This window comes from Neltuma alba, unplaced genomic scaffold (assembly GCF_004799145.2).
Source record: "Neltuma alba isolate B1F8T4 unplaced genomic scaffold, ASM479914v2 tig00011729_pilon, whole genome shotgun sequence".
In the NCBI taxonomy this organism is placed as follows: Eukaryota; Viridiplantae; Streptophyta; class Magnoliopsida; order Fabales; family Fabaceae; genus Neltuma; species Neltuma alba.
In genome coordinates this window covers 115,447-138,069 of record NW_021636357.1, presented here as the reverse complement: position 1 = coordinate 138,069, position 22,623 = coordinate 115,447, and the positions used below count along the sequence as shown (strand labels likewise).

The 22,623-nt window shown below is 35.2% G+C and overlaps 3 protein-coding genes across 7 annotated transcripts; 2 read left to right on the top strand and 1 right to left on the bottom strand.

Moving 5' to 3' along the window:
- Positions 1-437: 437 nt before the first annotated feature.
- Positions 438-3,380, top strand: LOC114717277 (organelle RRM domain-containing protein 2, mitochondrial). Its single transcript, XM_028902382.1, has 3 exons — positions 438-694; positions 2,714-2,782; positions 2,921-3,380. The coding sequence occupies exons 1-3, from the start codon at positions 568-570 to the stop codon at positions 3,151-3,153; spliced, it is 429 nt and encodes a 142-aa protein (XP_028758215.1). The 5' UTR covers positions 438-567; the 3' UTR covers positions 3,154-3,380.
- A 1,974-nt stretch (positions 3,381-5,354) lies between these two features.
- Positions 5,355-16,046, bottom strand: LOC114717278 (actin-depolymerizing factor 2). 2 transcript variants are annotated; one of them, XM_028902385.1, is made up of 3 exons: positions 16,037-16,046; positions 6,316-6,581; positions 5,355-5,882 (listed from the first exon to the last, which is right to left on the bottom strand). In XM_028902385.1, the coding sequence occupies exons 2-3, from the start codon at positions 6,561-6,563 to the stop codon at positions 5,732-5,734; spliced, it is 399 nt and encodes a 132-aa protein (XP_028758218.1). In that variant the 5' UTR covers positions 6,564-6,581; positions 16,037-16,046; the 3' UTR covers positions 5,355-5,731. The 2 variants fall into 2 exon arrangements, with proteins under 2 accessions (XP_028758218.1, XP_028758217.1); XM_028902384.1 differs by lacking the exon at positions 16,037-16,046 and adding an exon at positions 7,427-7,523.
- LOC114717273 (arginine biosynthesis bifunctional protein ArgJ, chloroplastic) lies at positions 14,015-22,478 on the top strand. 4 transcript variants are annotated; one of them, XM_028902375.1, is made up of 17 exons: positions 14,015-14,275; positions 14,437-14,562; positions 15,408-15,531; positions 15,787-15,860; positions 16,063-16,107; positions 16,280-16,330; positions 16,429-16,497; positions 16,689-16,747; positions 17,034-17,098; positions 17,571-17,668; positions 17,743-17,829; positions 19,829-19,951; positions 20,369-20,431; positions 20,727-20,804; positions 20,882-21,027; positions 21,353-21,423; positions 22,076-22,478. In XM_028902375.1, the coding sequence occupies exons 1-17, from the start codon at positions 14,222-14,224 to the stop codon at positions 22,156-22,158; spliced, it is 1,416 nt and encodes a 471-aa protein (XP_028758208.1). In that variant the 5' UTR covers positions 14,015-14,221; the 3' UTR covers positions 22,159-22,478. The 4 variants fall into 4 exon arrangements, with proteins under 4 accessions (XP_028758208.1, XP_028758210.1, XP_028758209.1 ...); XM_028902376.1 differs by having other exon boundaries at positions 14,017-14,275; positions 17,029-17,098; positions 17,588-17,668; XM_028902377.1 differs by lacking the exon at positions 14,437-14,562.
- The last annotated feature ends 145 nt before the right edge of the window (positions 22,479-22,623 follow it).

Below are 22,623 nucleotides of genomic sequence, written 5' to 3'. Positions count from 1 at the left end.
ATCCATGATAATTATAACTAACACATTTAATTAGCAAAAATATTTTAGGAAAGATAATACCTATTTATTATAACTAACTAACTTAACTTTTTTCTTTAATTTTCTTAAATTAATCAACTAGCTCTTATAATTAGGACCGGAGGTAGTATTAAAGACAAGAGGTAGTACGACATAACATGACAATTTTTTTTTTAAAGATTGCAATCGTTTTTTTTTTTGTGTGAAAGTGCAATCGAAAATTTACAAATGTCCGAATTGACAGAGGTTATATGTGGTTTTTTTTTTTATAACCACAGTTTTTTTGGGCCGGAGGAAAAAATTAAATGGCATTATAATTAAATCGCTCGGAAAGGAGTTTATAGCATTTTCACTAATAACTAGTCGACATTAATAAGGTTCGGAGTCGGAGGACGCAGGTTTATGTTAGGAAGTGTTCGAAGGGGTCGATAGGCGAGGGTTCTCCAAGGTCGTTCGGAAGCTTCTAGTTCCTCTTGAATTCCGAAGTCGATCGTCTCCTGGCAACTTGCATCGTCGGCGTTCGTTGGGGACTGGAGTTCATCTGCGCAGATGGCTTTCTTCTCTGGAATCCGCCGCCTTATTCGCGATTCATCTTCTTCCTCGTCGATTCTCTATTCGCAACTTAGTTCGATTCGTCTTAGTTCAACTCTCACATCCCCCAGGCTTTTCGTCAGTGGTTAGTTTCACTTTATATGCTATATAGTTTGAATTGCCACGTGTTAGTTCCATGTTTTTGTGTTTCTTGTCGCTCCTGTTCTTTGGATCTGACCGGAAAATTTCTTTATATATTGGCCGTGGTTGTTCGGCATCTCTAACTGTGTATGTTGGCATGTTGTTATATTGTATTCGTATCCAAATGAAATGACTTTGTAAATGGGTCGTTCGTTTACGTAGACATATGTTATTCTCGTGCTTTGCTGTTTGAGGAATTCAATGCTGCTGAGTCACCCTCGCTGCCATCTCTCTCGTTTGGTTTTTAAAACAATTTTTTTCTTTTGCCTTTTATTTTAGTTTCTGTTGACATTCTTCATTTTCGTGGTTTGCTGTTTAATGAATGTTATGTGTGCTGTATCACCCTTGCTGTCTTGAATTCCCTCTTTTTAGCTTCGTGGCTTCAATAACATATGACTGGGTTGGCCAAAAACATGAATGGATACATTGTTCTTGTATCTAGCTGAAATTTAATATGATTAGAGATCAGAAGCAGATCTGCGCCGAGACGTATTTTTGCAGCTATGTACCTCTGAGAATTGTTCTGTGCAAAATATACAGTTATATGAGGAAATCCGGCAACCCAACTGATAATTACACTGAATTGAACAATAGTGGCCGATAGTATGATGTGCTGTTATTGGTAAATGCGTGTTCCACGTCCTTGGCGTTTCATAGTCATAATGTTTTTATATGGGTACGTACTATGTAGTAGGGGGATGTGGAATATCAGTTTGAATGATTTGTGATATGATGTGGTAGGCCTTTGGGCGTGTTTTACATTGTTATGTATCTGGTACCATAACTTCTCAGTGGTTTTATATTGGTTCCTATTTTATATTTTGGTTCAATGTTATTCTTCAACTCCTCAAACATAGATGTTTCTCTTGCCAACACTGTGACCCTTACTAAAATGCACGTGTCTAATGCTTAGTTGCGTGCTTGACTCATATAAGGCATGACTACTCTCCACTTCCATAAAACTGAATTAAAAACAAATGCTGTAGTTAATACCTAAAATGCTTCCCCTGCTCTGTATTTACTCACAGACCCAACTGAAACATAAAGCAACAATCACAAGAGCGGCCAATTTGGCCTGTGATCGATACACTACTGTCAGGACTGATTCGCTTGACTAAAAGCATGTGAGTTTATAGATGAATATGGATTGCTGAAGAGTGATGCCGCAGACTACATAGGTGGTACCATATTATTCATACATTGAGTACAGAGCAAAATGGAAAGTGGCTTTTCGTATCTGAGGGAAAGAAAGGAAACTATATCATCTATTTGCAGTTTTTATATGGTTCAATTATACCTAACAAATGGTGTGTTCAAATGTTCTTGTTCCAAGAAAGTAAGAGCGGCAAAGTATGGAAATTGGATGTGGTAGCTATTCACTAGTCTGTCTTTTAACACTTCTATTTTCTGTAGCCATAAACATCCTTATCAGATGTCACCCCGGGTGGTGAATAGTGATGCAATGTGGGGAAGTTTACAGTTTTGTGTGGTAGCATATGATTATATGTGGTGTTGAGAGTTTCAGCACAACCTCCCCCCCCCCCTCTTTTTCACGGCCAACAACCTTAACAGTTTATACTAGTTCATGTCCCTTTTGATCACTTTAGTCAATGTTCATGAAGCAAAGAAGTTTAGCAATTGCTTAAAGGAAAGGGTTGTTTTTCTGTAAGTGTAAATGCTTTCATGCTTCTTTACCTAAGGATGTTTTACCTGGAATATGGACTACCTTCCTATCAATTCTATTGTAAACCTTTTTGTTCGCACCATGTGTGGTGGCCTGGTGTAAGTGGTGCATGGATCACATGTGTCGTTTATGATCTATTGATGGATAAAATATATTTGCTTTGTTTCTATCGCTCTCCGCAGATAGTAGCTATTTGAAAAGAAATTGAATGACTATAATTCTACAACATACTTTTTCTTGTATTTTTGAAGACGTGCTTCTCTTTTTGTATTTTAACAGGTCTTTCAAGACTGACTACAGATGAAAAACTAAAGGAAGCATTTGCTCCTTTTGGGCAGCTGGTTGAAGGTGATAATAATTAAAATATTCTTTCCTGACGTACTAAATTCTAATGTTCTAGGTTTTTTCCCTTTTCTTCTGTGGGGTTCTTACATTCTAGTTTAGCTTGCTGTATGTTGTGATTGACATTTAACGATGATTCTACAGCTAAGATCATAACTGATAGAATCTCTGGAAGATCAAAGGGATTTGGTTTTGTAAGTTACGCAAACATAGACGATGCTGAAAAGGCCAAAGAAGGAATGAATGCTAAGTTTTTGGATGGATGGGTTATTTTTGTTGATCCTGCCAAACCAAGAGAACCTAAACCACTGCAGTCACAGCCTCAGCAATCTGAAACAGGTTTTACAGTTAACAAGACTGTTGGATGGTGTGGTTAGTTGTTGAAGAGAAACTTTCATCCGTTTCATTGTGCAAGGTTATTCTTGAAAAACTATAGTCATTTAAGCCAATTAAACATCAATTGCTGGAGAAATTTTGTATGAGCTGGCAACATCCTATTGGACTTTATATTTCAGGAAATTCTGATGTTAATTTGGAATTAATTTGTTAGCGTGATATGAAACTCTGTCCTTGTTGATTTACGTGTTGCCATTTATGGTGTCAATCTTACCTATTCGTTTGATAGCCATGTAGTAGTCAGACTATTTTAATTTGAACCGACATGTTGATGAGACATCACAAGCCATCTTGCTGATTCCTTCTTGGAGCCGAAATATCCGATCCTGCCCGTGCTGGCATTCCGTTCGCTTCCATTGTCCCTACCACCTCTCATGCTTCACTTCCCACCCTTTTAAACTAGGCCTACCTAAGCAAATTTTACTGGGATGACGGCTCACATGAAACTTATCGCAGGCAACGTTTCCAGCTTGACGTCCATTAAAGCTGTAATTGTGATTCAATTATTGTACCCATTTGGATTAGTAAAATGTGACGAAAGTTTCGTCTCGTGAAGCATAAAGGTACTTAAGTTGATCCAAATTGTGGATGGTTCTTATGCAGAACGATGTTTTGGTGAGTACCCTGCTAAGTAGTGCTCTGTTGAGCCCTCTGCTAGAGTAATGATCATTGGAGGCACTTAATGTATTCCACTAGCATCTAGCAGAGGGCTATAAATTTCCATCTTTAAGTAGTGTCGTCATATTAAGGCTTGAAGAAGATCTGTATATCCAAATTCATTTCATTAAACGTTCAGCTTGAGAAGGAACGTCCGGTTAACGGAAATCGTTTGTCATGTCCACAATAATCCACCAAGTAAACTTTTTAACAGAGACTAATTAATTGCTGGTCAAAATAGAAAAAAGAGGCTAATTAATTGACAATGCATTGTGTATTAAAAGAAAAGAAAACTGAATAAAACACTTGTGCGGTCGTCTCGTATTGCTGATTTCGCCATTAACCTGTCCACAGTGTCACCATTTCTTCAAATTCTACAAGGACCCTCCGATGCAACGCTCCATTTGATCAGCTCCACAATAAAGCTGTATGTTCTTTTTTGTTTTTTAGTTTTTGGGGGGAGGGGAGAAAAGAATCATAAAAGGTTTAGATGAGTTGGCAAAAAATAAATAAATAAAAGGTTTAAATGAGAATTTGGACGAGGGTGGGGCAAAATCTGAACATTTTTTCAGGGGGTGCAGTGAGTCTAGCTCAATTATTTGCCATCTGAAATCGCCGCGCAAAAAAGTGGAGGAGCACTGTGGGACTCAGATCAAGGGAGAAAGAGACGGGAAGGCGTCCAGTAGCAGGGTCAATGTCGGTGAAATCTAGCGTCGACAAAATGATTAAGGTCACTCAAACACGTCGCCCATTAGTTTTCTGTTTTTCCAGAACTTAATTGACAAGGCTAAGACGCAATGTTGGGGGGAAATTTTTCGCTATAGAATTTAACATTTTTAACTAAGATATTAAATTAAAACACGAAAAATTGGAGGGGTTAACCGTAAATCTACATTTTTTGTCCATGAAACTTCGCTTATTCTTTAAACAAATTTGTCGCATCAATATATGACACTTGAAAACTTGTGCAGACACATAATGACCACTTAAACATCTTAAATTTTGAAAGCGATAGATCCGAGTGAAAAAATTAGACGGACCAATATGTCCTTCAATGACTTCTAAAAACAAAAATTCAATATTAAATATTAGAAACTCAATTATAAACTGTAGCTTCAGAGGAGAGTACATGAAACTCGGGGGCAATAAAACAATCGACCAAAATTTTCCCCAGCCGGAACGAAATGGTCGAGTCATTGTATATAGCAGTCGACTAAGACAATCCTGCCAGAAGAGCCGCTGCTTTCAAACAAGTGAAAGCATGAGGCATAAACTTCGATAAATTGCGAGGACAAGAAATATTGCAACTATTCTTGCACATGCCCAAGATGTTCCTTAAAAATAAAAAAGGCTTACATCTTCAGAGCCAACAGCCCCCATGGCAAACAATGTTTGAATACCATATAGCTTCACCCTCCTAGAGAGTTGTGACACGCTAACTAGTATTTAAAAAAAAAAAAAAAAAAAAAAAAAGCAAAGCAATAAAGCATTCCCACTAATACAATTAGATATTAATTGAAGCTAGCCAATGAAATTGCATTCCTTAGTTTCCTAGGCATGTTAATGGCTGTGAAATAAGGAGGTATATCAGTAATCAAAGCATGCCACATTATGGCTAGTCTCAATATTCAAAAGACATGAGAAACTAGTGTCTTGTCTAATCACACAACAGTTACACAATAACAGGACATGAATACCACTCAAACACATAGGCTCTGTATTTCACAGATTACATTTATACTGGAAAGCATAAAAGCTAGTCGGAAGGTGAATGACAAGGCCATGCCAAAAATTTGATACCATGACGAGCCAAGTTCAGCATCTGACTCTTGACAACCTATAAGCACTCCAATTTCAGTAACTTCAGGGATGTGGTACCCATCCCAGTGTTTAATATGCATATTAGTTGACACGACCTTTAAAGACATCAAGACCCATCTCAGTTGGATCAGTTGCTTGCAACTCTACTTGAATTCCATCCAGCTCTCTCTTGAACCTGTCCTTCGAGCTAGCGTAAATCATCTTGCTTCTAACCCTTGATGTATCCGGGGACCTACAAAGAAAAACAGCAAGATAAAAGTCGATAATCAAGCATAACCAATCTCCGCGTTGGGAATAGTTTTCAATCTGTTTGAGTAAGCATTCAATCTGCTGGAGTCATAATCATCCTAGTCTTACATAGACTAGATGTTCAATGAAAAATATTTAGAAGAAAATTATGTATTTGGATAATCTTAATTGTACATCAATTAAGAGTCTAAGAACCATAAAGTGGTTTTGGCATCGTACAAGTCCGACAAAGGAACTAGTAAGAGGGTGAATGCAAGACTATTTAAGAAAAATTGCAAGAATAAGAGAAGTGGTCTGATGGTGAATGTGAGACTATTTGAGAGAAGTATTATGTGTTTTTATCTCCTTTCTTTTTCTAGTGAAATGCTTCCGTTGTTGAAGTCTCATCATTTTACATTCCTAAGAACTGAGCTTACCATGCAATGAAGAAAATTCTGCTCTTGGGAACATTCCCTTCTGTCAGAAACTCAAAATCATAAACAGCATATCGACACTCATCAGCAGGAAGACTGGCAGCGAAATCATCGTAGCCTTGAGTTGGCTCTCCAAGCTTCTCCACAATAACTTGCTTCTGATTTTCCTCAATCTTGAAAACTATGAAGCGATATGTCCTCTTTGCCTTGAGCTCCAAAAACTTAAGCTTGCAGTCATCATGGACAGCCATACCTGATGCCGCATTAGCCTGTCATATTTCAAAGCAGACAACAAATCAAATAGTTTACACTAGTCTGAATGATTATGGACATAATGTATGTCATACAAGGCTCAACTCGACAAGAAAGCTTGCAAGACAGCATATGACGGAAATACCATATGCATACACACAAGTATTAACCCTTTCATTATTTAGTTGATGGGGGGAAAGAAGGTAGATAATGTAGGTAATATGTATTCTCATTACTTCTGGAAGTAGAGAGTTAAACAGTTGTGGTAGTGAGGTCGTACTGCAGTGATAGAAGTGCAAGTGGCTGATCAGCTTATCAAGGCATATCAACAGAAGACACCAACGATTTTTCTCTCTGAAGTGAAAGCCTTCGTAGTCATTTTATCATAAATAGTCCTCGATTTATATAAACAGAAGACATTTCTCCCCCCAACATTTAAATATCGTCTCAGAAGATCGAACCCAAGTAATTTATAAACAATTCTGAACAATCGAAACGACATAAAGTCAGATCTGGAAGCAAACAATACAAGTAAAACGAGCTAATCGGATAAACACGCCGATATTTTTCTTCAATTATAGGAGTTCAAAACATCAGATCGACCACGAAACAACCACGGCCTTTAAAAATACAGAAATCGATCAATAATCAGCACAAGAGCAGACGCTGTCAGGTGGGAAACAGTAATCACCACCCAATTTCAATAGATTTCAAGCACATAATCCAATTTCACATCGCGTCTGATTGCGGTATTCCAGCGTTTAGCCTTTCGTCGAAATTCCAGACGTCCCAAGCAAGGAACTAAACAGTAAAATCGAAATAAAAACCTAGGGAAGACAGGAAAGAGAAAGAGAAGACTGACCATCTTTTGCGGTTTGACAGGACAAGGACTCGCAGCAGCTATCGACGGAGGAGGGGAGGAAGGAGAAATTATAGGAAAAGGCCTCAGCACACCAAAAATTTTGCAGCGGCCGCTTGTTCTTATATTGTTGGTAAGGATTTTTTTTTTTTAATTTCGGAATAAAAATCATTACGGAAACGTATTTTGCCCCTAACATATTGATATTCTGCCACTTTTCTTGCATAATAAGAATAATAACAGAACCACAGTTTTCAAAATGTCAAAAGTCCCACATACAACAGATAAAATTCTGTTAGTTTTTTTTTTTTGCCTGAAAGAAAAATTCTGTTAGTTTATACTACTTCTTATCTTTAATATAAGACCCTATTTGACTTTTATTTTAGTCTTAAATTATAAGACTCCAATCCATTTTATCTCTCATATTTATATACTCCCTCCGTTCCTTATTATAAGAGACACTTGATGCTTATGCCATGTTCCTATATATAAGAGACACTTACAAGTTGTCTCTACTTTTTTGTGTTGATTTACTATTTTACCCATATTTATTATCTCCAACTCACACTCTCTCTCCCTTCCACTTTTCTTTCTTTTAATAATTTAATTGTTCTCTCTCATGCTCTCTCTCCTTATTAATGAGGGCATTTTTGGAAAAAAAATTATACTTTTTATACATTAATTGTTCTTAACTAACTTTAACTGTTTTTTTAATCAACGTACTTCGGTTATTTGTCTCTTATAATAAGGAACGGAAGGAGTATTTTTTTCAAAGTAGCCCTTCTAACAATGATAGTTCTAGTTAATACACTTGATTAGCAAGGATATTTTAAAAAAGACAACACTTATTTAGGACAAATAGCTAACTCAACTGATTCTTTAATTTTCTCAAATTAGTCAATTGGCTTTTATAATTAAGACCGAAAGTAGTACTAATTAATTACTCCCTCCGTTCCTTTTTATAAGTAATTTTAGATTCTATTACGTAGATAAAAAGTTAGTTAAAAATAATAAATAGATAGAAATTAAAAGTTTTTTGTCTTTAAAATACTTTTATTTATGGGAAAAGAGAGTAAAAAAAGAATAAGAAAATTATGATAATAAAAATAATTATAAAAAAGAAAGAATATGTGATGGAGAGAGGTAATAGTTTGAAAAATAAAATAATAAATATATTAAGTATTAAAATAAGTAATTAATAAGTAAAATAAGAAATTTTTTATAAAAATTTAAAACAATTTGTAAATATTGTTTATATTTAGAGAAAAAAAATAGCAGTTGTTTGTTGCTTATAAAAAGGCACTACATTTTTTTTACTCCTACCATATACGAAATCTAAATCGGAAAAAATAAGTTTAAATCTCCAAACAAAGCGGGTGGTAGTACTATCACTGGACAACTTATTATCGCCTGATGGTATTTTCTATTAAACTAATTTATCACGTTTAATTATTTGTCATACCGTAAAATTATAAATCATCAAGAAGGTCATCATTTATGCTTGTTTGAGAAGCCCTTGTAAATAATTAATATTTTTCTGATTTTAGTTTTAATTTTTTGATAAACAGAAGTGTTAATCAATATGAACTATAAAATTTGTAAAGATCACGCCATTTTTTATGTAACCCTCTTATATAAATAACTACCATTTAGAATTTTTGTTAGATTTCGTACGATTTTTTATTTTTTATTTAAATATTATCTGCGTGTTCAGATATCTTATAAATTTTAGAAAGAATAATACAGTACATGATAAGCTGTTAAGCAATTATCTCTTCTTAAATGAAAAACAAACAAACAAACAAAGAAATAAAGTTAAATTTGTAGCTGGTAAAGTGTCAATGGGCCAGGAATAATGATTAGTGATGCGTGACCTTAATTATTTAGGAGAATATGTTCTGGCCCAAATAAATATTAGGAGAATATATATTCCAGTTTTTATTTATCTGTGAATAATAATTTATATTTTTATATTTAATAATTTTTAAAATTTTACTTTAACATATCAGCGAACAACAAAATTACTCGTACATGTATATATTTTTTTGTGTGGCCTGAGTACATGTGTGTAGTTGAAAGAGATGTCGTTTGAGGATTTAAATTAACAAAAACAACGCTGAATAATCTTGAAAAATCAATTTATTTAAACATTTGAAGTTAATACTTGTATTTTTTTTTTTGAAGTTAACATTACATTCTTTTAACGTGATAATTGAATATTTATTACTCTATAAGGGTGTTCAGAATTCACAAATCAGCAAAATATGCATTTTTTTTAACCGTAAATCTACATTTTTTGTCCATGAAATCGTTCAGCAAATAAATGACTTTAAAAATTATTCACCTCAAAAACGATTTTAAGTGTAACATATTAGTAAATACTTTTAAAAGTGCAGCATATTAGTATATAATTTTACTTTTTATAGTATTTTGGTAAAAAAAAGCCTGTTGTGTGGCATTTGTTCGGTTTGACGAGAAATCAAATATTGGACATAAACCTTTTATGCCTGTGACCAAAATAATAATAATAATAATTTAGTCCTATAACTTAATTGCTACAATTAAAAATTTACAATCAAAGCTTTTTTTTTTTGGTTACGTATTGTTTGGTATGAGAAAAATAAAAAGAAGAGGAAATGACAGAAAATTTCATCAAGCTCTATTTAAAAAATTAAAAAACTTGGGATTTTCAAATTTTAATCCAATATAGACGTTGTAGCCTCATGGGAGCATTGTCAAGGATTCTTATTTTTGCATGTAAAATTGACAGAGATTTATATGTGAGAGAGTGAACAGGAAAAAGTAAATCCGTTCTTGGTGTGAATGATTTTTGAAATCGTTCATGCCAAGAACGACTTGTGTGTAATTTTAAAATCGTTCTTGCCAAGAACGATTTTAAATGCAGCATATTAGTAAATAGTTTCAAAAGTACAGTATTTTGGTATATAGTTTTACTGTTTATCGTATATTGGTAAAAAACCTCACCTCGCCTTTACTGCTATGTTCTCTTGTCACTGCTGTAATTCTACTCCTCCAGTCCTAATTATAAGACCCAATTGACTTATTTGAGGAGATTAAGGAAGTAAGTTAAGTTGGTTATTTATAATAAATAAGTGTTGTCATTTCTAAAATATCCTTGCTAATTAAGTATATTGGCTAAAACTATCATTTTTAGAAGGATTATCTTGGAAAAAAATACATAAATATAAGAGACAAAATGGATTGGGTCTTATAATTAGAACCAAATAAAAAATCAAATTGGGTCTTATAATAAGGATCGGAGGAGTATTTAGTTTCCTGTTTCTGCATTTGATGTCTTTTGAAATCTTACTGTAACATCTCCACATGGGTTGCTAAAGCTTCGTTAAAAGGGTTGTGCCCAGCTGATTGGGCGTGGACACCTCCGTCTTTGCTGCGAAGGCTACTTGGGTCACTGGTTGATCTGATGAAAAGGACAAACATCTCCACACACGTCGAACGCGGTTTTTCAGCCGCTTTGTTATTCTTTTTATGCATCCTGCCGTTGATATTTTCTGTAGCCGGGTCCAACTAAACTGACTTTATCACGGATCATAAAACCCGAACCCATACATATGCTTATATGAGCATTGGACCTAAAATTTAGGGTTAATATTTTTTTTCTCCATAAATTTATTTTATTTTGGTTTTTAATTCCTCAAATTTTAAGTCATAGGTTTATAAAAATAAAAAAAAAAATAGTATACTCATACTAAAATTTAATGAAATGACGTGTAAATATAGTAAAAAAAAATCTTCTCATTCTAAAATAGGAGAGGAGGAGTATTCATAATTTATTTTTATATAATCAGATACTAGACCCGGATATAGATATATTTTCTGCAGATGTGTGCTTTGATTTCGAGCATTGTTATGCGTGAAATGTACTGTTAAAATATGGGAGTTGTTCTTCTCCCACAATCCATCCAAATAACACTAAACATAAGACATCAGTGGCGCATAAAATTTATAAGCATTGAAAGGAATATAATGTGTGCTGGATATATGCGCCAGGTGTTTCGTAGTGGAAAACGGAAGTTGGTCTTCTCCAACTGTCCACCACCAGGCTGTCGTTGAACGCTTTTAATTTATTGTTTTGTGTAGGCCACGAACTTCGTTATCAGATCAGATGCCACCCTTGCTAATGATCATATGTAAGTGTTAAGCCACGAACTCTTTTTTTCTTTTTCTTTTTTTAAGCTTTACATCGTTCTCCCGTAGCATATGACATTGTATGTTGCGACGATAATAATCTCTGCAAACTTTAACAGTTTATTCTTTATTAGCTACTCCTCCTAACTTTAATATAATACCTATTTAACTAATTTGAGTAGATGAAAGAAATTAGGTAAGTTAGTTAATTATAAAAAAAGTGACACATTTTTCCTAAAACACTATAATTATCTTTCTTAATACACCTTCTCTTTCTTCTACTTGATTATGGTTAAGGGAGTATCTATAAGGGTAATTTAGAGAAAATTAATAAATATGAGAAATGTGTCTTATATTTAGAACTAAAACCAATTTAAAAATTGGGTCCTATATTAAACATCAGAGGAGTATTAGTTAACTTCGAAGGCACCACAATTATCGTCCCTGCACTGCAAGTGCTTTCCTCTTTCACGATGCCATCAATATTTCAAAAAGACCTTAAAAAAACCACATTATTATGGTGTGCATGATGCGATCTACCAAACTATATGACAAACAACCCCCCCCCCCAAAAAAAAAAGAAGGGACTGCTTTCACTTTCATTCCATGTTAAGCTTTGATAAGTGGCACATGAATTGCATATTTCGTTTAAATTCCTCTTGCTGGCAACTGGATAAAGGAAACTTATTTTACATGGCTTGATGGGGTTGGAGGCGTTCGAAAGGATAATGTTTGTTTTGTTGGGATCACTTCTGTAGATAATTGTGATTTTTTTAAAAAAAAAAAAGAGCTGGGTGGGTGTAACGTGCTTATTAGACGCGTGTTAAACTCTTGTACTGTTCAGTGTTTGGCGATTAATGAATTGCAGATGAAAAACTAAAAAGAGGGGTTTACTCCTCCTTTTCAGTAGCCCGCTGAAGGTGACTATTAGAAGGGAAAATTGCATTGAGGTACTATTCGAGATAATTAAATATAAAAAGATTTTTAAAATCATCGAATTATTCTGAAATCTTAAGAAACTTTGTTACCAAAGATTTTATTTGTTTAATTATTAAATTATCTTTATGTTTTTAACTATACATTAATAACTAAAAGAGCAGTCATTAATAACTTAAGGCGTAACGGTTAACAATTTTCACGGTAGGTATTGGCAATTCATACATTGCATTTTTGTGATGAGCTAAAAAAATGTATTGTCAATACTTATCATGATAATTATTAATCGTTATACCTTAAGTTGTTAACGATTACTCTTTCAGTTGTCAAGACATATTTAAAAAATAAGGGTAATTTGATAATTAAACAAATAAAATTTTTTACAATAAAGTTCTTTGAGACTTCAGAATAATTTGATAATTTTAAGAAACTTTTTGTATTTAACTGTCCTAAATGGAACCTTATTATAATTTTTTTCTAGTTAGAATATTCTTTCCTGACATACTTACCTCTAATGGCCTAGTTCGAAACCTCTCCTCTTCCCTTTCCATCCTCTTTGCTTCTCTTTTTTTTTAACCGTTAGATTAATATTTTAACGGCTCTAATTTAAATCCTTTTAAAACTATTATTAAAATATTAAATCATAAAAATAAATAAATAATAAATTACAAACTATATTAAAATTCAATTCTAATGGTTTACAAGTATATTAAATGTTTTTATTTTTTTTGGTAAATGGTTTATAAAAAATTAAAATATAAACTGTTAAAATATATTAATCCAACTGTTGTAAAAAAAAGAAAAGAGGATGGAAAAAGAAGAGAAGAGGTTCCCAACCACTAATGGCCTGGCTTTTATATTGCTGCCGTGGATTCCAATGGTCTAAGCTTATTTTAGGAAGCTCTGGTGTTGATTTTTTTTGGACCGCAATTCTGATGTTGCTTTGGAATTAATTCTTTAGTATTTCGTTTATTATATTTTTGGCCAGCTCGAAGCCCTTCTTTTGTTGATTTATGTCTCATATTCATGGGTTAATCAATGGATTTCAATTCCCTTAATTAGGAAAAAAATAGTTTTGACTTCTGATAAAACAAACTCAAAGTAAAGTAATTGTTCTGAATTTGAAATTACATAAGTTAATAATTTCTGGAAGATATAGAATATAATGACAATCAATGAAAATTACTTTACCAAAACAAATAAAAGTGTAATATTGTCAACACATTTCATGTTTGTTTGTGAGCTTGTTTAGAATAGTTTATAAATAATTTTTTAAATGTGATTTATAAAATACGAGATAAATACGTGAAAAGAGTTTTATCCCGACTCATGTCAAAATAGTTATAAATACTTTTATAACATTGATCCAAACAAGTCCTGTGTCATCCAACATTCATCATGCGCGATACTACGATTAGTACGATAGATCGATGGTTTAGCTGGCCAGAACAAAGGATTGAGGATTTATGCTTTCGTCCTTTGACCGATATTTGGTGACAAGAGTTTGGACCATCCATGGTTTAACTGAGTTGACTGCCCGATATACATGTGGGTGTGTGCACGGACTGCTTAACTTACACTATACTATTAAGAAACAGCCGTTGAACACTCGGCTCACTGCGCGCTACGCCGAAACTTCACTGATCGCTCAAACTGCAGAAAACCCTAACTGATAAGCGCGCCACGGGATAAATGTATCTCTGCACTTCAGGTTGTGCTTTCCTTCATTCACATCCAAAGCCAAAGGTGTGATCCTGCTTCATGCTGCTGCAATTTCTGACGTTACTCGTTTGGTTAACGCTGTCGCTACTTCATGTTTTAAAGCTTACTTAACTTTTGTATAACATCTAGCCTAACTATCTTGTTCGTTTCACGCGGTTTGATTCTAATTTGCGTTCTCTCCAAAGATATTTAGCTCTTCTGATTCTTCTCCAAGACATTTGAGAATCTGCGCTGTCTCTGCGACGGGGGATCTGCCCGCCACTTACGTGCCAGCTGCTCCCATTTTTCTTACTGAAGGACCTTGGAAGCAGGTCAGTCGCTAAGGGATCGTCCTTTAGCTGATTAATTGGTAAATTGATGCTACATTGACTTAATTCCTCAGAAAACTTCTTACAGGAAATCCCTGATATGGTGTAAACTTCGCGTGGTGTGAATTTGTGTATTGAGAAATGTTATTTTATATTGATAACTAGAACAGTATTCTTAATGGATAAGAAGGCTGCTGAAGTATATGTGAACTTAATTAGGCTCATTTCTCTTAGAAACGAAATGGTTGACCGTGGTCCTGGATGACACATAATTGTTGAACAATTTCCGTTTAATGCTGAAAGCATTCAGAAATCATCTCCCGTGCTCCACTGAATATGCGCGCGCGAAGGGGGGGGGGGGAAGAGATTGAGATTTCTGATATTTGCTCATGCATTGAATGGCTAATTATAGTCTAATAATGATGGTTTCTTTTGCCATGTAAAAATACGTCAATTTTGCATTGCATGAATTTTTGTGTATCAAGAAATGATATTCTATATTGATAAATAGAACACTATTCTTAACGTAAAATAAGGCATCTGCAATATGTATGAACTTAATCTGGTTGATTTCTTTTAAAAACTGAGCGGTTGAGAGTAGCGGACGGCAGATGACTGTTGAACGATTTCTGTTTGATGCTAAAATATTCGGATATCATCTGTCCTATTCGCTTGTATTAGAGGGAAGGAGTGAAAGAGGGAGAGACATGTGATATATGCTTATGCTTGAAACAGCTCATTGTAGTCTAGCGGTTGGTTTCATTTTTGGGAAAATATGCCAACAAATCTTAAATTAGGATCTGGAAAATTTATCAACTTCTCAGTTACCATCTGGTTTCGGTTTCCAGATACCAGGAGGAGTTACTGCTGCAGAGGGATTCAAAGCAGCAGGCCTTTATGGAGGATTGCGCGCCAAAGGAGAAAAACCTGATCTTGCACTTGTCACATGTGATGTTGATGCCGTATCTGCAGGTTAACTTTCATAAAATTGATCTTTACTGTGATTGACACATGTGATGTTGATGCCGTATCTGCAGGTTAACTTTCATAAAATTGACCTTTACTCTGATTGACTTTTGGATTTTGGCATGCACTTTATGTGATCATATTTTGGAGCATCAGACCAAAGGCTTTGGAATTTTATGAATTTTATGCTCTGGACAACGTAAGAGCTATTAGTAAAAAATCTGCCCTTTTTTTATTAAATTTCAATTTTGCCACTTTCAGGCGCCTTTACAACAAATATGGTCGCTGCTGCACCAGTGTTATACTGCAAAAAGACAATGGATATTTCCAAAACAGTAAGAAAGTATTCAGTTTTTCGCTTTCTAGTCAAGATAGAACTGCAACCGAACAGAATGCAATACAGATCATTTGCCACATTTAACTTTTCCTTGAGTTCTCAGAGCAGCTTTGGTTAATATTGATACAGCGAAGCATCTCATTCTATGCGATAATTTTTCTTTTACTTGATTACTTGCTAATGAATTATTTTTCTTGCAGGCACGTGCTGTGTTAATTAATGCAGGTCAAGCTAATGCAGCAACAGTAAGCCATATATCTGGTTTTATTCCATGTGTTTGCCTAACGTTATATTGCCGCGTGGAATTTCTCATAGCTTTATTCCCCTTGCTTAAGAGCTTAGTTATTTGATTTGCTTGTGCTCTTTGTCTTTGCTGTGGGATTTAATTCTAGTGGCTGAGGCATTTCAAATCTTCAGGGAGATGCTGGTTACCAGGATGTGATAGAATGTGTCAAAAACCTTGCGGAGGTATGCATTCTTTCAGAGATTATTCTCATGCATTCTTTGTCTTTGCTCCTTTAGAAGCATTCGTGCTTGGTGGCTATTGTCAATGTTCATGATTACAGCTAATGAAAATGAAACCTGAAGATGTGCTTGTTGAATCAACTGGTGTCATTGGTCACAGAATAAAGAAGGTAAGTTCAGAGACTCTGCATGTTTTATGTTTTGTTGCCCTGTGTTTATGTGATGCTTATATCTGTAATATGGACTACACATTAATAGAGTGTGGAGCAGTAATTTGAAAAGTAGTCAAACAAGCCTGCTTCACTATCTATTTGATAAGTACTTTTGCTTTGGCGTTATATACTTCTCATTTCATTTGCAGGGGGCACTTTTAAATTCACTTCCCAAACTAGTAAACTCACTCTCACCTTCAGTCGAGGGGTAACTCCTTTACTTTTACGAGTTGCTATTATTATATTGATGTTGCACTTGCTTTGATGTGAAGCAACATTGCGCGTTTATAGTTTCATAGTTGTTTTGGCCATTAAGTGACTTTTCTATATCTTTTATTCTTTCTCTCTTCTTCCTGACCCTACTTTTTATATTGTGGTTTCTCTTATGCACTAAAAAATATCTAAATCTGACCCAAATTTGACACTCCTTCTTTTACGTCATTCCTTCTTTTCTTTTTTCCCCCAAAAATCTTATCAGCTTTCATACAGGGCAGACTCTGCAGCAGTTGCAATCACCACAACCGATCTTGTTCGCAAGAGTGTGGCAATGGAGTGTCTGGTATTACATTCTCCCATCCTGCTCAGTTTTAATTTATGCAACTTTCACATTGTAGACCTGGTTAATAAACATATATGTGATTCCATCCTGTCTATTGCAATGACAATGGTTTACGTGGATGAGCAGCTGATCTGAAAACAGTCAGCAACTGCAAAGAGGCATTTTCTTGACAAATCACGGATAGAAAAAGTTGATAATGTTGACGAACTCTTAAGTAATTAAGAATGCACGATAGTTGAAGCCATCAAAGGGTAATTTATTGTCGGCATGACCTGTACAACTTGATATATGGTCTTGAATTCTTGATGTAAATGATAATTTTGTTTAAATGTGATGTAGTATTTTTAAAAAGGGAAGCCAATAACTCTGAAATCGTTTTGAACATTACTAAATATGTAAGGATCATTTTCCACAAGCCAACGTCTCTTTGTTATTAATTATTATGAGGATGAGATTAATCTGTGCTTGTAAGTATTGGCTATTGGTCAGGTTGGAGGGATCAAGGTTAAAGTAGGGGGAATGGCAAAAGGTTCTGGAATGATCCATCCAAATATGGCTACCATGCTTGGGGTATGTCTTGCTAAATGCTCTTTTGTTATTTAGACATATCGCTTTCTTAGCTCAAGTAAAATCTCTACATTTAGGTAATCACGACTGATGCCCATGTTGCCAGCGATGTTTGGAGGAAAATGGTGCAGGTGGCTGTGAACCGAAGTTTCAACCAGATTACTGTATGTAATTTATCTTTACTAAATTTCTTGCAGACTTTAGAGTACTCAACTTGAGCAAGATCCTCATTCTTCATTATAAATGCCATTCTTATTTTTGAGAGAATAAAAAACAATGTTTTTAAAATTGGTCTGATCACTGACTAATGGAGGCACTTATTCATGATTCATTAATCTGAATGGCAGAGAGGCCTTTTATTATATTGTGGAGAGAGGGGGGACTCTCCGCTTTTTCGCTTGAACTGTGGTCAAACTAATAGTAATTGAATACATATATCATGTTTTTTATTTTACATATAAAAATTTAAAATATACGATGATAAAAAATAAGAGGTCTTTTATTTGTCCTTCTTTTCTTATTTTTATGATAACAGGATACATGCTTAACACATACATTTTTATAAGACTAGATACAGCTTTCCCCCACTAAAAGCTGGTCCAATGCCTTATTGAGTTGATTTAAATACTTCTGCAATGGACATATGCATAGTAAGGCTTCATACATGGGTAGCTAAACTTTTTTTTTTCCCCTTCTAAAGGATACAATTCTCTTTGGCTATTTCTTGGTGGAAGGTTTGTCTAAAATATGATTTTTAAGAGTGCAATACCCTCTTCATGTACAACTCTGTCTAGGAAAATCTTTCCAAGCAAACAGTAGCTCAAATAGATACAGTTCTGTTTGGCAATTTGCTGATGGAAAGCTTGTCTACAATTTGAATTAGAAGGGTGCATGATGGGAACTTTTGTAGTACTTATTCTAGGTAGGAAGCGTTAATTTAGTGTCTTTTTCTATTTTCTGACTATTTTATTTTTCTTTTGTTTTAGTAGCCCCAGGGAACTGTAAGCCAGACAGACTTGATATTATGAAATTGCATGCCAGTTATCATCATTTGTTTCTGTTCCAACTCCCCTTTTCCCACTTTTTCCCCTGTTTCTCCCATTTCCTCCCCTTTCGCCCTTTTCATTGCTGTTCTGCATCAGCAGAACATTGTCTCAAAATCCAATCCTCTGATATTAAAACCCCTTAAGATTCTTCATAATCACCTTGATTCCAACCCATCCCGGGGTACCTAGCTTATGATAGATTTTGCTGCTTTGGGAGAATGTAGATTGATGCGCATAAGGTGTTTGGTGGCCATTCATGTCATGGATTTGTCATGGGCCATAATCACCATGATAGGTTTGACATCAATCCAAAGGAAAGGGTGCAATGGGAGTCCTCTGCTGTCCAAACCAGCGTGGATGTGCCACTGTGAGTAATTACTGGAAGAAACAATGCCTGATATCGGAAAGGTTCAATAGAGTAGCAGAGTAGAAATTCTGTATATAGGAAACCGAATTACTATTTTAATGCACCGATGCTGGACTTGGTCTAGACTCAGGAAGATCCATGATCTAAGCTTCTTTATTGTTACCCTGCTGGTCTGCCTGGCTGGGAAGCTATCTTACTAAATAAAGATTGATTTCTTTCAAAGGCTGGTTTTGAGGGCCACTTAGACTGGACGTATAGTCAATTTTTCAGTCTAATTAGCTTATCCAGCACCTTTTTAATGCTGCATATAGGGTAGAAATTCTGTATATAGAGTAGCAATTCTGTATATAGGAAACCAAATTACTAGTTTAATGCACCAGTGCTGGACTTGGTCTAGACTCAGGAAGGTCCGTGATCTAACCTTCTTTATTGTTACCCTGCTGGTCCGCCTGGTTGGGGAGCTATCTTGTTAAATAAAGATTGATTTCTTTCAAAGGCTGGTTTTGAGGGTCAGTTGGACTGGACGTATAATCAATTTTTCAGTCTGATTAGCTTATCCAGCGTGATTTTTAAAACATTGAAAAAAAAAAAAGCCTGAAAATCATTCTGACAATTGATATCAAGTGGCTCTCATGCATTCAAGTTCATCGACTTGAATTGATAGTTTAACAATCACGTGCTTTTGCTTGTGTGATCAGCCAGGTCTATGACTTCCTTTGGCTTCTGAATTTCTTAATCTTTATGCTACAGGTGGATGGAGATACTAGCACTAATGATACTGTTATTGCCTTGGCTAGTGGATTATCTGGGTTAAGCTGTGTATCTTCTTTAAATAGTGACGAAGCTTCTCAACTTCAGGGATGCCTTGATGCTGTAAGTTTGACCGCTAAACATTTTATACCTCTATGTTACCAAATATTTTAATCTTTCATGATAAACAATTTGATATATCTTGGTCTTAGACTCTCACTAGAAGCATGACTGATCTAGTAAAAATGGACCCTTTTTATAGGTTATTGTCTTATTGCATTTTGATTTATCTAATGTATTGTGCAACCTTGGATTCCAGTTCCTCTTCCTACTAGATCTTTAGAACACCTTTCTTTATGTGTATACAATTGCTAATTTCCAGATTGATGTAGTCAGAGCTCATAGCCAATTTCTATTTTTTGGTGCTTAGGACCTCCCAGCCAAAAAAAAGTAAACATTGGGATATAAATGAGTTCCTATTCTTCCCACTTTGACTCATGGTTCAAAATGCACAAAACAGTAAATCTTTTATCTTTCCAGGTAATGCAAGGTCTTGCCAAATCAATTGCTTGGGATGGAGAGGGAGCAACATGTCTCATTGAGGTCTGGTTCTTATTTCAAGGATCTGCATGCTTTTTAAGACTATTTACTCCTCTTTTCTACTGGGCATCCAGTGTTAACCCTTCAAGTTTCTTTTCACTGAGTTATGATTGGAAATACAGTTTTAGTCAGCAATTAGTGATGGTATTTCATTGACAAACAATTTACTCTTGTTGCATTTCCCCCTGATTTAATAAATATGAAATTGAAGTATTTTAGAGGTTGATTGTCATAAAATTTTTATTCAATCCTACTCATTATTGATATTTGTCGTCAAATTTCATTTTTCATTTTACAGGTCCATGTGACCGGGGCTGACAGTGAGGCTGAGGCTGCAAAAATTGCACGTTCAGTTGCATCTTCTTCACTTGTGAAGGCATGAGAATTGAGCTAGAGCATTCTTTAAGTATTTCAATTCAACGAAAGTTAACATACTAAAATAATGTTATGCAGGCTGCTGTATATGGTAGAGATCCCAACTGGGGACGCATTGCTGCTGCAGCTGGCTACGCAGGGGTTGCTTTCCACCAAAACTCACTTAGGGTACAGCTGGGCGATATTTTACTAATGGATGCTGGCCAACCTCAATTATTTGATCAGTAAGAGCTAATTCCTTTATTTTGTTTTTTGAGCTACTTTCTTTGTTTTGCTTCTTGAGGTTTCATCTTCGGTGTCTTTTTTCCATAAATTCCTCTAGAGTGGTTCAAAACTTACCAATAACTTTTGTCTTACTCGCCTGTCCTTAGACATGCATAGCTTCTTCAGAACAGCTTCATCTGCATGAAAATAAGATTCTACACGCGTACAGTTTTTTTTTTTGGGCAGTTTGCACATGCCTTTTTAAGCTTGTGATGTCGTTGTTTGTTTATCATCTTTTAAGATTATTTATCTACATTTTGCAAACTCAAGAAGCTACTCTGGCAGGGTTGCTGCGAGTAATTATCTGAGAAAGGCTGGAGATACTCATGGTACGGTTGAAATTCAGATATCAGTTGGTAAGTCTGTATCTTGTCAATGAAATCCTCCAAAATTAAGAAAATTTTTGCCCTTGTGTGATTTGAAATTATGGTTTTGCTCTTCGCACATATTTCTATGTCATGATTTGAAGCCCTCGTAATGCCACCCTGGTTTAACTGGGATTGGGATTCAGTAATCAACAAGAGTATGATGACGGTAAAAGAGAATAGTAACCCAAAGCAGAGACGTAGCACAATTATATACCATTCAAGTCATTGCACAAGAGAATCCTACAAGGGTTGTTTTAGTAATATAAATTCAGAAGTTTTAAAAGCATTTTTGAAAATATTAGACGCTTGACTTTGTTGTCAGGGTTTTTTTCCCCCTATTATGCTTTTTCCCTGCATGAAAGTGTCTTGGATAAAATTTTGTAATTTCAAAATTCAGTTTTAAATAACGTTTTCTCAATGTTTATTTATTTTGATTACTTATGACTAGATAATCGAGGATCATTCCCATGCGATAGTTACCAAATGAGGCTATTTCGTTGTAATAAACCGTGCGCCTGCACTTTCTGTTGCGCTTTGACGCTTTAACCCAGCCTAGAATTTATGAGCAAGGGAAATGTCTTTTGTTTTTTGGTAATAGGGAAGTGCATGTGCTTGCTAATTGGTCTTCATTTCCCCCCAGGTGATGGTCCGGGTCGTGGACAAGCGTGGGGCTGCGATTTAAGCTACGATTATGTTAAAATCAATGCAGAGTACACAACATAGTCAAACGTGGAGTCCTTCATAATGAGCTCTTTGGCACAATTTTTGATCCATTACCCAGTTGCATTCACTTTTTTGTTTGGCACCTTTTTTCCCCCAGTCTTGGCAACTTGACTAGTAGCTAAGCGGTCACCACCGCAACCGCATTATTTAATGGAGCACATCAGACCTAGAGATGTTCAATTTGTCGAATGGGGGATCGATTAGTGTCATATACATACATTGTAAAAATGCTTGCACCGGCCATGAACACTCTTTTTTCGCACAACCCATTGAAATTTAAACTGGTAAGCCACCTGACGAAAATTTGAGTGAGATGAGCACATACCCGAAGTCCCAAACCTTCGTCGAAACTCCGCTTTGAAAATTAGTATTATTGCCGCTACACGGCATCGACTATTATCATGGCTTCGTGCTATGGCAACACGATTTTACCCAAGTCAGCGTTCTAGAATGTATCTCGGACAT

Excerpts from the sequence above, each read along its gene's own strand:
- LOC114717277 (XM_028902382.1), top strand. The coding sequence starts at position 568 with ATGGCTTTCTTCTCTGGAATCCGCCGCCTTATTCGCGATTCATCTTCT. Across the intron at positions 695-2,713 it reads CCCCAGGCTTTTCGTCAGTG|GTCTTTCAAGACTGACTACA; the intron begins GTTAGTTTCACT and ends GTATTTTAACAG. Across the intron at positions 2,783-2,920 it reads TTTTGGGCAGCTGGTTGAAG|CTAAGATCATAACTGATAGA; the intron begins GTGATAATAATT and ends ATGATTCTACAG.
- LOC114717278 (XM_028902384.1), bottom strand. Across the intron at positions 5,883-6,315 it reads AGAATTTTCTTCATTGCATG|GTCCCCGGATACATCAAGGG; the intron begins GTAAGCTCAGTT and ends TTTTCTTTGTAG.
- LOC114717273 (XM_028902375.1), top strand. The coding sequence starts at position 14,222 with ATGTATCTCTGCACTTCAGGTTGTGCTTTCCTTCATTCACATCCAAAG. Across the intron at positions 14,563-15,407 it reads CTGAAGGACCTTGGAAGCAG|ATACCAGGAGGAGTTACTGC; the intron begins GTCAGTCGCTAA and ends TTCGGTTTCCAG. Across the intron at positions 17,669-17,742 it reads ATATGGCTACCATGCTTGGG|GTAATCACGACTGATGCCCA; the intron begins GTATGTCTTGCT and ends CTCTACATTTAG.